The 13,980-nt window shown below is 39.9% G+C and overlaps 1 protein-coding gene across 3 annotated transcripts in view; it reads left to right on the top strand.

Annotated features, from left to right (window-relative positions):
• Positions 1-107: 107 nt before the first annotated feature.
• The window catches only part of ZFYVE16 (zinc finger FYVE-type containing 16), a 42,211-nt gene continuing 28,338 nt past the window's right edge, over positions 108-13,980 (top strand). For all 3 annotated transcript variants that reach the window (XM_089493863.1, XM_089493864.1, XM_089493862.1), the window contains exons 1-4: positions 108-186; positions 6,810-6,918; positions 7,206-9,436; positions 13,239-13,335. In XM_089493863.1, the coding sequence (XP_089349989.1) occupies positions 6,849-6,918; positions 7,206-9,436; positions 13,239-13,335 (2,398 nt within the window). In that variant the 5' untranslated portion in view covers positions 108-186; positions 6,810-6,848. The remainder of the gene's footprint in view (positions 187-6,809; positions 6,919-7,205; positions 9,437-13,238; positions 13,336-13,980) is intronic.

Here is a 13,980-nt window from a genome sequence, read left to right as displayed (position 1 = left end):
CTGGCCTAGCAACTGCGCAGGCGCAGAGGGATCCATCCCAGGCATTGGCCGCAGCAGGCAGGGCTGCGCATGCGCGGTAAGGAGGCCCTGCTCCTCCTCCGAAGAGAGGAAAAGAGACAAAAGTGAGGCGGGGAAGGGCAGCCGCTGCCGATTAAAGGTCTTTTATCTGGATCCAGCGCCCATGAGGTAAAGTTTCCTGGTGCTTCTGAGGCGTTGGCTTCCTCTCGGGGGAGGGGGGTGTGTGGCTGCCTCAGGCCTTAAAAAGAGGCAGGGCTGCCTTGCTTTGCGTCCACACTGGAGAAATAATCCAGTTTGAGACCTTTTCAGTTGCCCTGGCTCAGTGCTAGGGAATCCTGGGAACTGTAGTTTATTGTGGCCCAGAGAGCTCTCTCCCTCTCTCTCTGACAGAGAAGGCTCAATGTCTCACAAAACTACATTTCCCAGGATTCCCTGTCATTGAGAGCCAGGGCAGTCAAAGTGGTGTCGAACTGGATTATTTATGCAGTGCTTTTTAGTCTGGTGTTTCTTTGCGTCCTCCCTTCCTCCGATTCAGAAACACATTGCAGAAATAATCCAGTCTGAGACCGCTTTAGCTGCCCTGGCTCAATGCTGGGGAATCCTGGGAAATGTAGTTTTGTGAAACATGCAGCTTTCTCTGTCAGAGAGCTCTGGTGCCACATTAAACTACATTTCCCAGGATTCCCTAGCACTGAGCCAGCGCAGTTAAAGCGGTCTCAAAGCGGATTATTCCTGCAGTGTGTTTTGGACCCAAGTTGGATCACTTCAATAAATGGTTGGTTAAAAACTGGTTAAAGCTTCTCCTGCAGCTATTGAAACCTTTGCCTGTGAGCAGACTGGCACCAACAAACCCTCCTCTTTGCTGTCGATTTCATGGACTTTATCTAAGGTCCAGCTACATTGGAACAAGGCACTTTAACTACCATGGAAACCCAGTGGGTGCCCTTGGGCAAGTCACACTCTCTCAGCCTCAGGGAAAATCATTGGCAAACCTCCTCTGAACAAATCTTGCCAAGAAAACCCCCATGATAGGTTCATATTAGCATCTCCATGTTGACACCCAGCATGGCATAGTGGCTTGAGCTTTCGACTCTCAGGAGACCAGGGTTCAAAACCCACTGGGTGCCTTTGGGCAAGTCACAGTCTCTCAGCTTCAGGGGAAGGCAATGGCAAACCTTCTCTGAACAAATCTTGCCAACCCCCCCCCCCCCCCCCATGATAGGTTTGCCTTGGGGTCACCGTAAGTCGGAAACAATCTGAAGGCATATGACAACAACAACAAGTGCTGTAGTGCCATCTTACGGATTCCTGGTATTTGTAGTTTTACACTGTCTTTCGCCTTCTCTGCCAAAGACGCACTGGTGTCCACCAAACTACAAATCTTTGTAATTCTGTAGGATGGAGCCATGGCAGTTAAAGTGGTGCCAAACTGCATTTTTTCCACAGTATACCAAGCCTGGTGTAGTGGTTTGAGTGTTGGACTAAGACTCCAGAGACCAGGGTTCAAATCCCCACTCAAGCACATAAACCAACAACACTCGATAACCATGGGTAAGTCACACACTCTAAGCCTCAGAGGATGGCAATGGCAAACCCCCTCTGAAGAAACCTGCCAAGACCCTTGGGTTCGCTGTAAGTCAAAAATGACAGCAACAACAGATGGACCCTAGAGGGGCGTGAATTCCTTTTGATAGCCTTCTTTTTGTGAAGTCCTGCCGTCCCAGCCTCCAATTCTCCCTTGCCCTGGGAGCCCACCTGTGCCATGGCTGATGCTGCTACTGTGAGAGAGGTGTATAGTGAACACTTATTTACTAGCATGATTTAAACGTGTTAGTAGGGGAAGGTTGTGTAGGAGAGGGCATTTCAGCAATTCACTGGTCAGAAGTGTTGCTTGTTACCTAGCTGCTGAAATTTCCTCTTGTACATAGTCATTAAAGGTGCAGGAGACACCTCCCGTTCACACTCTGGCAACGCTATGGGCTTTTAGGATTGGGGAAAGGCTTTAAGATCTCATTGCCTCCTTTCAAGGTAACAAAACACCCTCTTCTTTTCCTCTCTTTTCTATCCTTCCCTGGTCTTGCTGCTTCTTTTGTTCTTGTTCAGAATTTTGTTTTCTTGCTCCTCCTAATTTCCCAGGTTCCATTTCCTGCTGACAAACCGCCTTGGTCAAGTACCTCTAAGAAGTGGGAATGTGAAGATATTTTGTTTTCTTTTTTCTTCAGCTTTACCTGGAATAACATAGCCCATGGCCAGTCTTCAGAATTCATATTCAAAGATAGTCTTCAGAAGTTTGTTTTCACCTGCCTTTTATAGTTGTGGAACTCGGCCATTAATCTTTCCAGGAAGGTGTTAGGCACAGATAGTGCACTGTGATCTTGGGCAAGTCAGTCAGCGCATGCCAGTCAGCGCAGTGTTGTGGACTTGTGACGGCATACATGTTTTTCCTTTCTCCTATGTATGTTAAAGAAAACAAAAATGTGAAGAGCAAAACTGACAGTGTCTTTAAGGAGAAAGTTTACTGCACCAAAAGTCTCCTATTTCCAGTATACAAAGTTTGTTGTTGCATGACTTCAAGTCATTTCCGACTTAGGTATGGCAACCGTAAGGCAAAACCTATCACAGTGTTTTCTAGGGCTGAGAGTGTGTGACTCACCCAAGGTTACCCAGTGCTAGTAAATAAGTGTTTACAGTACTGTACTTGGTACTCTTTACAACACTTTTTTGTATGCTTTTCTGTACTTGATACACAGGAAGCAGCTTTATAATAAAAGTGGCAATACCTGAAACTCTTGCTTTGCCTAATTAGTTGTCCTGACTTCCAGGACTTGGATTTTTCTGCAACAAAAATATGACATTGTACTCCATACAGCTTCATGTACACAAAAACACTATTATGTATTTGTTAATTGCATTTCTAAACTAGCTTACATGAAAACGTTTCTCTTCTTTACTGTTGATTTTATCAGAATTGACATTCTCATAAACAGTTATTTGAAGTTATCTGGCTGCTTCTCTTATCCTTTTCAGTAACTCAGTATGAATGTATTTTCAGAGGCTGGCTGCACTCCACCTTTTTTTCTTTTTCTTTTGGTGATATGCTTCCTATCAATTCATTGTAACATAACTGGTATAAAGTTGTTGGATAATTGAGGTAATGTTTTTCAAATTGGCCGGGGGTTTGGACAAACCTGAAATTCATCAGATATTCTTGAAAACAGCAGTTTCAGGCACATTTAAAAGGAAAGTAAAATAGCAAAATAGTTAAATGTTGTAGTTCAGGATCCCCAGCTTATATCTACAAAGAATTTACATAGTTCACTTCAGTCATGCTTGGAAGACACGAGTCAGCAGGGTGTGTCTGCCAAGTTGGTCAGTAGTTGATGATTCCAAGTCACAGGATTACCCTTCCTCCTTCCAATCAAAGACAATTTCATTTCCAGTTCAGTGACAGTGAGAGTTCAGTGATGTAGGAGTCCTAATAGACCACAAGTTGAACGTGAGTCAACAGTGTGATGCGGCAGCTAAAAAGGCCAATGCGATTCTAGACTCCACCAATAGAAGTATAGTGTTTAGATCAAGAGAAGTAATAGTGCCCCTCTATTCTGTTTTAGTCAGGCCTCACCTGGAATACTGTGTCCAGTTATGGGCACCACAATTCAAAAAGGATGTTGACAAGGTGGAGTGTGTCCAGAGGAGAGCAACTAAAATGGTGAAGGATCTGGAAACCATGCCTTATGAGGAGAGACTTAGGTGGTGTACAGACTGCCCCTTTGGGGCGGCCTGCACTCGCCCCTTTCCCTGATGGATTGGGGCCTCAGCTGCCACAGCAGCAGCCCCGGAGGCCCCGATCTGCCGCTTTTCCTGGCCTCAGGGAAGCGGCAAAAGGCTGCTTCCCCACAGCCTAGAAAGGGGTGTCCTTGGGACTTCATGCCCCAAGGACACCCCAACAGTGGCGGGGAGAGAGAGAAAGGGGCCGCTTGGCCCCTTTCTCTCTGTATTGCTGGCGCAGCCATTTATAGGCCGCATCAACGATACGCCACAAGCGCCCTTCAGCGGCGACAAGACGTAATGGCCGTGCCGTGGCCGTTACGTCAAAATGGCAGCACCCATGTGAACAGGATGCCGCCATTTTGTATGTACTCCGTACGTACTAGGGTTGCGGGTGTCTAAAAGAGACACCCCCAGGCAACCCTAGTACATACAAAATGGCCCATCTGGACAGGGCCGCTGGGAGCTGGGTATGTTTAGCCTGGAGAAGAGAAAATTAAGCGGTGATATAATAACCCTGTTTAAGTATTTGAAGGTGTGTCATACTGAGGGAAGGAGCAAGCTTGTTTTCTGCTGCTTCAGAAAATTGGACCCAGACCAGTGGATTCAAACTACAGGAAAAGAGATTCCTCCTCAACATTAGGAGGAACTTCCTGGCAGTAAAAGCTGTTCGACAGTGGAACACACTCCCTCGGAGTGTAGTGGAGTCTCCTTCCTTGGAGGTCTTTAAACAGGGGCTGGATGGCCATCTGTTGGGAGTACTTTGAGTGAGAGTTCCTGCATGGCAGGGGATTGGACTGGATGGCCCTCGCACTCTCTTCCAACTCTGATTCTATAATTTCTTTAAATGTTAGTGTCTTCTTTAAAATTAAGTATAACTTTGATTTTAGATTTGATTTCTCTTTTATCTGTTCCATTTTCCAAAGTTGGTTTGTATTGTGTTACTAATTATTTTTTTTAAATTATGCATTCCTCAAAAGTACATTTCCCCTAAAAAGTTTCTATCCTGTATTGCTTCTTTCATAAGCAGAGTACAACGTAAGTCTCAAATACATAATAATGTTACCTGATGCAGATTTTATAGTTTCTCTTACAACTTTAATGCAGTATTAAATACATCATTAGATTTTACTTTATTGTACATCTTGAAATAATCTTTGCCACATCACGTCAAAACATTGTTCACAACTACTTTTCTGATGAATAAGGGTGAATGGAATTGTGAGACCTGATCACTCTGAAATAATGTTGTTGTTTTTTAAAGTAGTTATAACTTTAAGATTCTAGAAATTTGAATGACTGACTTGACAGTTCTTCTCCTTGGCTTTTATTTTTAATCAAACCAAAGCCATTATACACTTTTTAAAAATTAGGTCATCTGACATGAAAACAGACATAAGCAAAGCTAGTCAATTTTAAAGTTATTTGGTACCAAGTAGGCAACAGGCCAATTCCTCAAGCATCAGCAGCATCTTATGATAATGTATTAATACATATGGTAGTTGGGAAACAATACATCAGTTGTGCAAATCTGGTTGTTTCTGCTCAAATTTAAGTTCTGTTTGTTCACTACATTATTTTTGGAAACAATCAGCTCAAGAACCTGCTGCAGTTTTTTAGGAGATTGTCTTGGGGTGGGCATAGGGTGCTGGTTGAAAATGATATTCCAGATATCATCTTGGACAATCTTCCGAAGGTACTGTGTCATTAGAGAACACTTGGAAATACAGTTGCCCCTCCATTTTCACGGGAGTTTCAACTGTCATCCACAGTGGCTTCTCCTTTTTTATTGCAGATAGCGTCTTTTTTGGATTTCTCCCTGGCAATGTCCTTTGCCATAGTCCAGAGCTCTTCTTGCTCCTGGTCAATTAGACACAATAGTGCAAATTTATTTTTTATATTATTTAAAAATTCCACAGAGATGTTCTTCAAGTTGTATTTCGACCTGAGAGTTGGTTTACTGTTCTTCTTTAGCTTTACTCTCGTTTTTTATATTAGTACTTAATGGTCTGTGTCACAATCTGCTCTTGGTCTGGTTTTTACAGAGCAAATGGAACATCTCCATCTTCTGCTTCGAATTACGTAGTCTATTTGATTTCTACATTGGCTCTCATGTGATGTCCTTGTATACAGTCACCTCTTCAGTTGCTTGAAGAATGTGTTTGTGATGAACAAATTATTAATGCCACCCCATTTTTTTTGAAGTTTTCATCTCCTGACTGTGTAATTGTCTCACTTAGAATGTCCCATTCCTGTCCATTTTAGCTTGCTCACTCCCTAGCAGCAGGACTACTATTGTCAGTACAGCCTCTTGCCTCAGGGAAGCACACAAACCAACCACCCTGGAAAAGTAGTGACATGGTACATTAATGGGTACTAACGCTATAAGCCAAACCACTGAAATAAAGCAAGCAGTTGATACAAAGCATCAAAAATCTGTTGACTGTTTTCAGTTTTCAAACTAGTTTTTCAAGAAATGAATTAACACTGCATTTTAGGAGGTTTGGGTTAACAACAATCAGGGAACGATGCATGGCAAAACTATGTAGGACCTAACCACTGAGCTTGCCTTATTCTCTCAATACTGGGCCATGATGACCAACTGTTGAAAATGCCTGCTTTATGGTAAATAGTGAAGATGTTGTGAAATAATTTTCTGACTCCACTCTTTTCTCCAGTGAATCAAGTGACAACAAAGGAATATGTTTTATCAAACTACTACTGCTCTTTAGTATTTCTTAAGCAATGTAGTCCCAAATAGTATATTTTCAGGACTGTTTTTTCCTTTACTTCCATCTTCACAAGAATATATGTTTAACAATAGTCTAACTATTTGGAAAATAGTTAGTACTAGTACTTCTTCACTCTGTCCCACAAGAAGAGAATACAGATCCAGAGTCTCCAGAGTCCTAATCCAACATTCACACACTGCACCACAGCGGCTCTGTAATTATTCTATTCTGCTTGAATCATTTTAGATCTATATGCTTGCCTCACCTAATATAATGCATTGTTTTGCATAGGCACAAGAGAAGAACACTCATAGCAGTTAAAACTTTAGAATGGACAGTTACTTCAGAGCAGCAGTCTCCGACTTAGACAAGCTACTTGATGAATTTGAACAAAGTACAGGTTCGTTTATTCCTTATGCTCTAATTTTGTGTTTGTAAGCTGCAAAAGTAAATAAAATCTATTGCTGTACAGCATAGCATTGGTATTCCATGGTACTTTACAGATTTACATATGCCACATCAATGTGCCCCTGCTCTCAAAAGAGTTACAATCCAAAACTGAAAGAAGAGAAGAATGTGGGCAAAAATTAGCATTTTATTAACTAATGTTCTTTGTGTATTGAAGACATAGATGACTTTTTGTATGATGTGTGGAGCTAACTAATTTAAGTTTGATCTTTTATTTAGATGAACCTGAAAACAGCAAAAACGCAAATCCACATGATTCTAAGCACCATTCACTTTCTTCAGAGTTAGATTACCAAAAGCCAAAAGTTTTGAAACCAAAAGTGCAAGAAAAGGTTAGTTGTACTACATCAGATGAACTGTCATTGTCTACCCAGACTGCAAATGTGGCAAACCTTGAGCAACTGAACTCTGAACAGAATGAGAAAAATGTCACAGGGTTAGATCTTCTTTCTATGGTGGATGGTGGTTCTTCAGATAAAAATCAGTCTTCTTGCCTGGGACGATACAGTATACCTGTCTGTGACCTTGTCAGTGACACAGGTAATTTGAGCCATGCAAAAAATAATTTGGAGTGCATTCATAATTTGCAGCCAGATGACTCCCAAGGTAACCTTTCTCTCACTGGCTTTGATTTAGCATCAGTACCTGCCACTGCTACTAATCTGTCTGCTAATTCTATTACTGATTCTGGTATGCCACAACATATTGATGGAAATACAGCACCGTGCAGCGCAGAATGTAATACATCTGAAAAACAAGATGAACTGGTACTAACTACAAACAGACCTTCTCAAGCAAATATGATAGAATCTGGAGAGGTTCAAGAAAAGACAGAAATGTGGAATGACAGTGAAGTATCTGGCCAGACAGAACAGGTTATAATCCCAGCTTTAATAACTCAAATATCTTCAACTATACATAGTTCCAAAGATGAACTAACATTTGAAAAACTGCCTTGTGAGCCATTAGAGGATGAAAATAGTGCAAAGAATCAAATGACACAAGAGCATAATGGCAAACTGGCTACTTCAGAAGAGAATATGATTGAATCTTTAATTTCTAACTTACCAAAGATGTATCAGTCAAGTGAAAACAGTTTGTTATTATCTAAAGAAGAGAATTTATGTGACTCATCACTTCAAACTGAGAATGTGCCAGGGTTAGATCAAACCCATAGCACTGCAGAAAAATGTTGCAGTCCAGAACAGAATACCAATACAACTTTAAACATGGTTTCAACACCAGAGAACTCTGAAGACATACAGACATCACTGTCCTGTCTTCCACTTGCTGTTTCTATATGTGGGTCATTAGTTACAAATGATGACACTGATGGAAGGACTGCTCAGGATGAAGCAACAGCAGTCTTTAGTGATATAACTATGCAAACAGAAAGTCATAAAAATGTCCTTTCTGAAGGAGAATTGCCTTATAGAACAGAACCACCTGAACAGGATAAGAATCAAAAGGAAACGAGACAGTGCTGGCCAGGAATACATTCTTATACAGATAGAGAGAAGGAAGGTTTTGATAAAATTATTAGTGAATGTCAGCCTTTCCAGCACCCAAACTCTGTTGCCACTTGCAGTTCTCCACCTGCAAATACTGAAAAATGCAGCAGTGTTCTGTCCACTGACATTGAAGGCAGAAGTTTAGTTGATCTAGCGATAGAAGAAGACATTATTGGAGGTGATATACTAGTAAGTGATGCTGAACTTGATGCCTTTTTGTCTGAGCATTGCCGTGAAACAGAGCATTCAAAGCCCCTTAAAGAGGATACTGATGATGGATTATTGCAATCTGATGTCATTAATGATAATTTAATAGATATGGACAAAATGAACATTGGCAGCAATAATTTGCAAGCAGAAATTTGCAAGATAGAAGCTTGTACTGATAACAACTATATATTATCCAGTTCTGAATCTACTTTAGGTATTCTGGCAGAAAAAAGTCCACAGTGGAAAAATTTAAAGTGTGGACAAAAGAACACAATGGAAAAATCCAAAGAGACTGCAGAGCATGTAAGTGAAACTGGAAGTGAAGTTTCAGACCAACTGATGGCACACAGTAGAGGTGCAAGGCCAAAGCAGTTGTTAAACCATCCACCAAAAGCTAACTTCAGTTCTGAGTTTAGTAGTCCAAATACACTTGGGAATGAATCCCAGGTGTTAAATTCCACAGTTCCAAATACCTCTTTCTCAGATGCTAAAATTTGTCTTGATTCAAGCAATAGATGTAACAATACTGATACACAAAGCTGCTTAGAAGACGAAGGAAGTAGTGTCTTATCTGTGATCTCAGAACCGGTTACAGCAGTAGAACAAGCTGTAGTCCTTGGGCAGAAGCAGCCATCCTGGATTCCTGACTCAGAAGCACCGAATTGCATGCATTGTCAAGCCAAATTCACATTTACAAGAAGAAGACACCACTGTCGTGCTTGTGGAAAAGTAAGTAATAGAAATTATTTTTAAAAATATCTATACTAGTGTTATATTATGTGGGGATTGTGTATATAATCTTCACTGGAAAGATGCATTAAAAAAAACTTTTAAAATGTAAACTTCCTTTTTTCCAGAATTCCTTTCTCCACTTGAAATTGGTTTTATTTGATTTTGGTTTATTTGGTTTTACTTCACATATAAACAAGCAACAATAAATATAATTAAGTATCTGCTTATTCAAAACACTATCCATGTGATGAAATTCTTCAGCTCTTTAATTACTGATGAAATGTTATGTTGATTCTAGAAGGAAAGGGACTTAATCTGTGTAGTAGATAATAATTAAGATTTCCATACAATCTTGTGAAGAGGATAGTGGAATGATTATCAAATATAAAAGTTACTGACTAGTGTCTTTTTGAAACTAGGCCTCCAGGTTGTTATGGGAGTGGAGGGAGGGCCATGTTTCTCCAAGTGCAGGATAGTCTACCCTGCATAAAAAAGTGTAAATTGGTTTTCATTTTTTAGTTTCTCTTTGGAAAATCCAGGAAGACCATGGATGCTAAAGAGAGGAAACTTTTTTCCAACTGTATCAAAATGGACCGGAGATCTAAAAATGAAGAGTACTGTGGTTTAATCCTGCATTTTAACCTTTTTCTTATTTTTTTTCTTTAGTGGAGTTTCTATAGAATCATAAAGTTGGAAGAGACCACAAGGGCCATCCAATCCAATCCCCTGCCATGCAGGAAATCTCAGTCATTAAAAAACATATAGAACAATACATCTTAGCAGTTCATCACATACATCCATAAATCTCACTCTTGTTCATCTATATCAAACTTTCTCCCTTTATCAGCTAAAACTTTTTTTTTCTATGTTTATAGTTTCCCTGATATCCTTTGTTGCATTTTGTATACCTCTGTACCTCCACTTAGTTCATAATTAAACAATTCTTACATATGACCTTTATTGTATATCTCTTTAGTATGTTTATATTCCTACATATAACAACTTTCTTCATAATCTGTAGGCTAGAGACATCTTCTATCCATTTTAACCTTTTTCTTAGACCTAGAAATCATTTCCTATGCTGAAATTGTAGGTATATGAAAGGTGGTGTGGAATTTGATAATGAGTGGGCACTCTGTACTTGCTCCAGGCAGTAATATTTGTAGAAACTGAGCCTAGTTAAGCTCTGATTCAAAATAATCCCTAAAACAGAATAAGGAATTTGTGTGTGTGTGTGTGAGAGAGAGAGAGAGAGAGAGAGATCCAGGATCACATTTTGTGAAGATAGAGTTTCAGGGCTGAATCCTAGCAGTATATGGTGCAAATGTTATCTGTTGCACAATAGAGATGTGGGGGTAAATGGGGGGAAGAGATATTAAAAATTCTATTGCTTATCATCCTATGTCCTTATCCATCACCCAGCTGTTTTTATAAGCACCTGGTCTGGCTTCTGTACTGAGTGAAAAGGGGACCCCCCCACCTTTCGGGCACAGACATCAAATGACTTAGCTGAAGAAGGACCAAGTCCATAGTTTCTTTTTCCCTGATCTGACAGCTTGCTTTGGCTCCAGCTAAAAAGTGATTTGTGGGAGGAGGACATAGCACTGAGGGGAAGATTGCTTGGAGGAAAGATGGTTAGCTGGATAGGAACCTGCTGTGCATCGTTCCCCATATCCTGCCCTAGAAAGTTGAGGATTGTCTAGGTATCCCTAGTCTGTACCTGCTCCAGGCAGTAATATTTGTAGAAACATAGCCTTGCTGTCTGCCTTTGGCCAACTTCCAGGAAAGAAGATGGAAAGGAAGAATTTTTAAAAAGTTGTTTAAAAATGTATTCTTCTTTCTACCTTGATGATCCCATTGTGGTGACCCTACTTCTAACTGCCACTTGCAACAAACTCACATCAACAACTCCACAGTCTTTCTATGGTTGTGTTGCCATCTGGATCTGATTCATCTCAGATCTGTATAAGGATGTTCTTTTTATAAATGCTGGTCTTTTTGACTTTTAGGCTTTAACCTTGTTAGAACACTGGTGTTGTAGGCAGCCATTTGGTAGGTGTGAGTATATCGAACTATTAATATAAATTTACTTAGTATCATTTAATATTTTTATGATGTTTAATTTTATTTAAGTGATTATTAAACCAATTAATCTTTTTGCAATACACAATCCACCCTTACAGAGGCACAATCTTTAGCTCTCAGACTCTTCCCCTCTATCTTCATCTACATCAGGGATGGGTAAATTTGGGAGGCTAGGGGGCTGCATTACCCCACCCCCCAGGAAATCGAGGACACACCCCACTGCAAAAACAAAACAAATGTTCCCAAATGTCCTTCATTGCCCTGTAGGGTTTATAGAAGGCATTTTTGGTCATGTTTTTGAGTCCCAGTCCTGAGAAAAGATCAGGATACAAATAAATATAACAATAACACTAATAATAACAACAACAACAATATTTTTGCACCCCTGGGCCATTTTAGGTCCCAGAGAAACCTTCTTTCAAATAGGAAGTAGCCTCCCCCAAATGGGGGGAGCCCTGAAAACTATAAGAATGGCTCTGAGGGCCACGCACTTTGCCCCCCCCCCCCCCATCATCTAAACCTTAATTGTGCCTGATTCTTATCCTCCTCACTTTCCTCATGTCATTATTACAGTGCTTCCCACTCTTACTCTTATCTACTAGTCATCATCTACTGTATATGCAAATTTGCTGTGTCTCTGTGTGTGTTATGGGTCTTCAAGTCATTTCTGACTTATGGCAACCCTAAGGTGAACTTATCATGGGGTTTTCTTGCCAAGATTTGTTCAGAGGGGGTTTGACATTGCCTTCCCCAAAGGCAGAGAGCATGTAACTTGCCCAAGGTCACCCAGTAGGCTTCATGACTGAGTGGGAATGGAAGCCTGGTCTCCAGAGCCATAGTGCAACACTCAAACTGCTATACCATACAGGCTCACAAATTTTCTATGACTTTCGCTCAATTTTTATGCATTCTTCCATTCAGACTTACTATCTGACATAGTACAATACAATATCAAATACAATGTAACTTACTGTAGGTATCATCATATCCACCAGGTGGCTCAGGTTGGCTACTACAGTATCTCCACAGCTTTCTGTGTTTAGTCTGGAAATTATGGCTGATCAAAGGTCACCTTGTGAGCTTTCATGGCTAAATGGAAATTTGAACCCAGGTGATTTAGTCATTGTCCACCACTGAATATGATATATCACAATGATTGAGACTAGTTCGGAGACTGAAACAAGGCAACAACACTTGAGTTTCTGTTTTTTCCTGCTGGGTTTTTTTCCTTCCTTCCTTAAAAAAGGTCAGGTTTATTAGTAACAAAGAGTGTAATGTGTTTAACAAGAGGCGGTGGTATAGTAGCTTGAATACTGGACTACAGCTCTGGAGATCAGAATTCAATTCCCCATTTTGCCATGGAAGCCCACTGAGTGATCTTGGGTGAGTTATACATTCGGCCCCAGAAAACCCCATGATAGATTCACCTTAGTGTCACCATAAATCAGAAAGGAGGTACACAAAAGCAAGCAGTGCATTCAATATAAATTTAAGATTTTTTTATATTCATACTTCAATTAGTGTTATGCTGTAGAGTTAAGTTATCATGAACTATGCATATTGCATAAAGGTACTTTGCAAAATCTGATATTCAAACTATAAAGATGTCTGTGTAAATATTAATTTATCCACTTGTTTTTGCCTTTCAATTTTAATAAGATATGATTTTGACCTCTCATTCTAAAAACTTAATTTAGCTTCTCCATTAATCTAGGTCTTTTGTGCTTCATGTTGCAATCGAAAATGCAAACTCCAGTATTTGGATAAAGAAGCAAGAGTCTGTATAAGCTGTCATGAGTCCATTAACAAAGGTAAAAAAAAATTAGTTGGCAAGAAGTAGAAGAAACAAAAGGTAACTAGAATGTTTTTTGGATGTTGGAACAAGTATTTCCAATATAACCAATATTTCCTTTGTAAATTATAGTATGAAGCATGAATTTACATATGAAAATCTTTTTAGGCAATAGGAAACAATAGTTTGCGTATGTTTTGTTTAAAAAAATAACATTTAAAAATATTAAACATGATTACTCATCTTGCCTGTAATGACCAGTAGAATGTAACATTATGCTTTATCAGAGATAAATAAAGGTACAGACATCCATCTAGTTAAGTATTCTTATCCTGGTACTAGCTAACAATTTTTTTAAGGCAGTGGCACTTTTTACCCTTGGGACCCCTCTTTACTTCTACATATGGACGGTGCACTCCCACCACCCAATATAGCATATGAATGAAAATATTTTGTTTATTTAGCATGTGTGTTTTCATTTTCATGTATATCCATATTTTAACATTTTATAAGAAAACAACATTGTTCAAATTAGAACAGTTTTACTTAAGTAAATATTTAACTCAACACATGTGTACATTTTACACATTAAAATGTTTGGGAGGAGGAGGAGGGATCAGAGCCTCCAAGTCTTAATGCCCCCTTGAGCAACTTTTGCACCCCC

The sequence above is a fragment of the Sceloporus occidentalis genome, unplaced genomic scaffold (genome assembly GCF_023333645.1).
Source record: "Sceloporus occidentalis isolate IW3139 unplaced genomic scaffold, rSceOcc1.0.p SCAF_1, whole genome shotgun sequence".
Taxonomy (NCBI): Eukaryota; Metazoa; Chordata; class Lepidosauria; order Squamata; family Phrynosomatidae; genus Sceloporus; species Sceloporus occidentalis.
The sequence above is the reverse complement of the archived record's forward strand: the minus strand, read 5'-3'. Positions and strand labels throughout refer to the sequence as shown.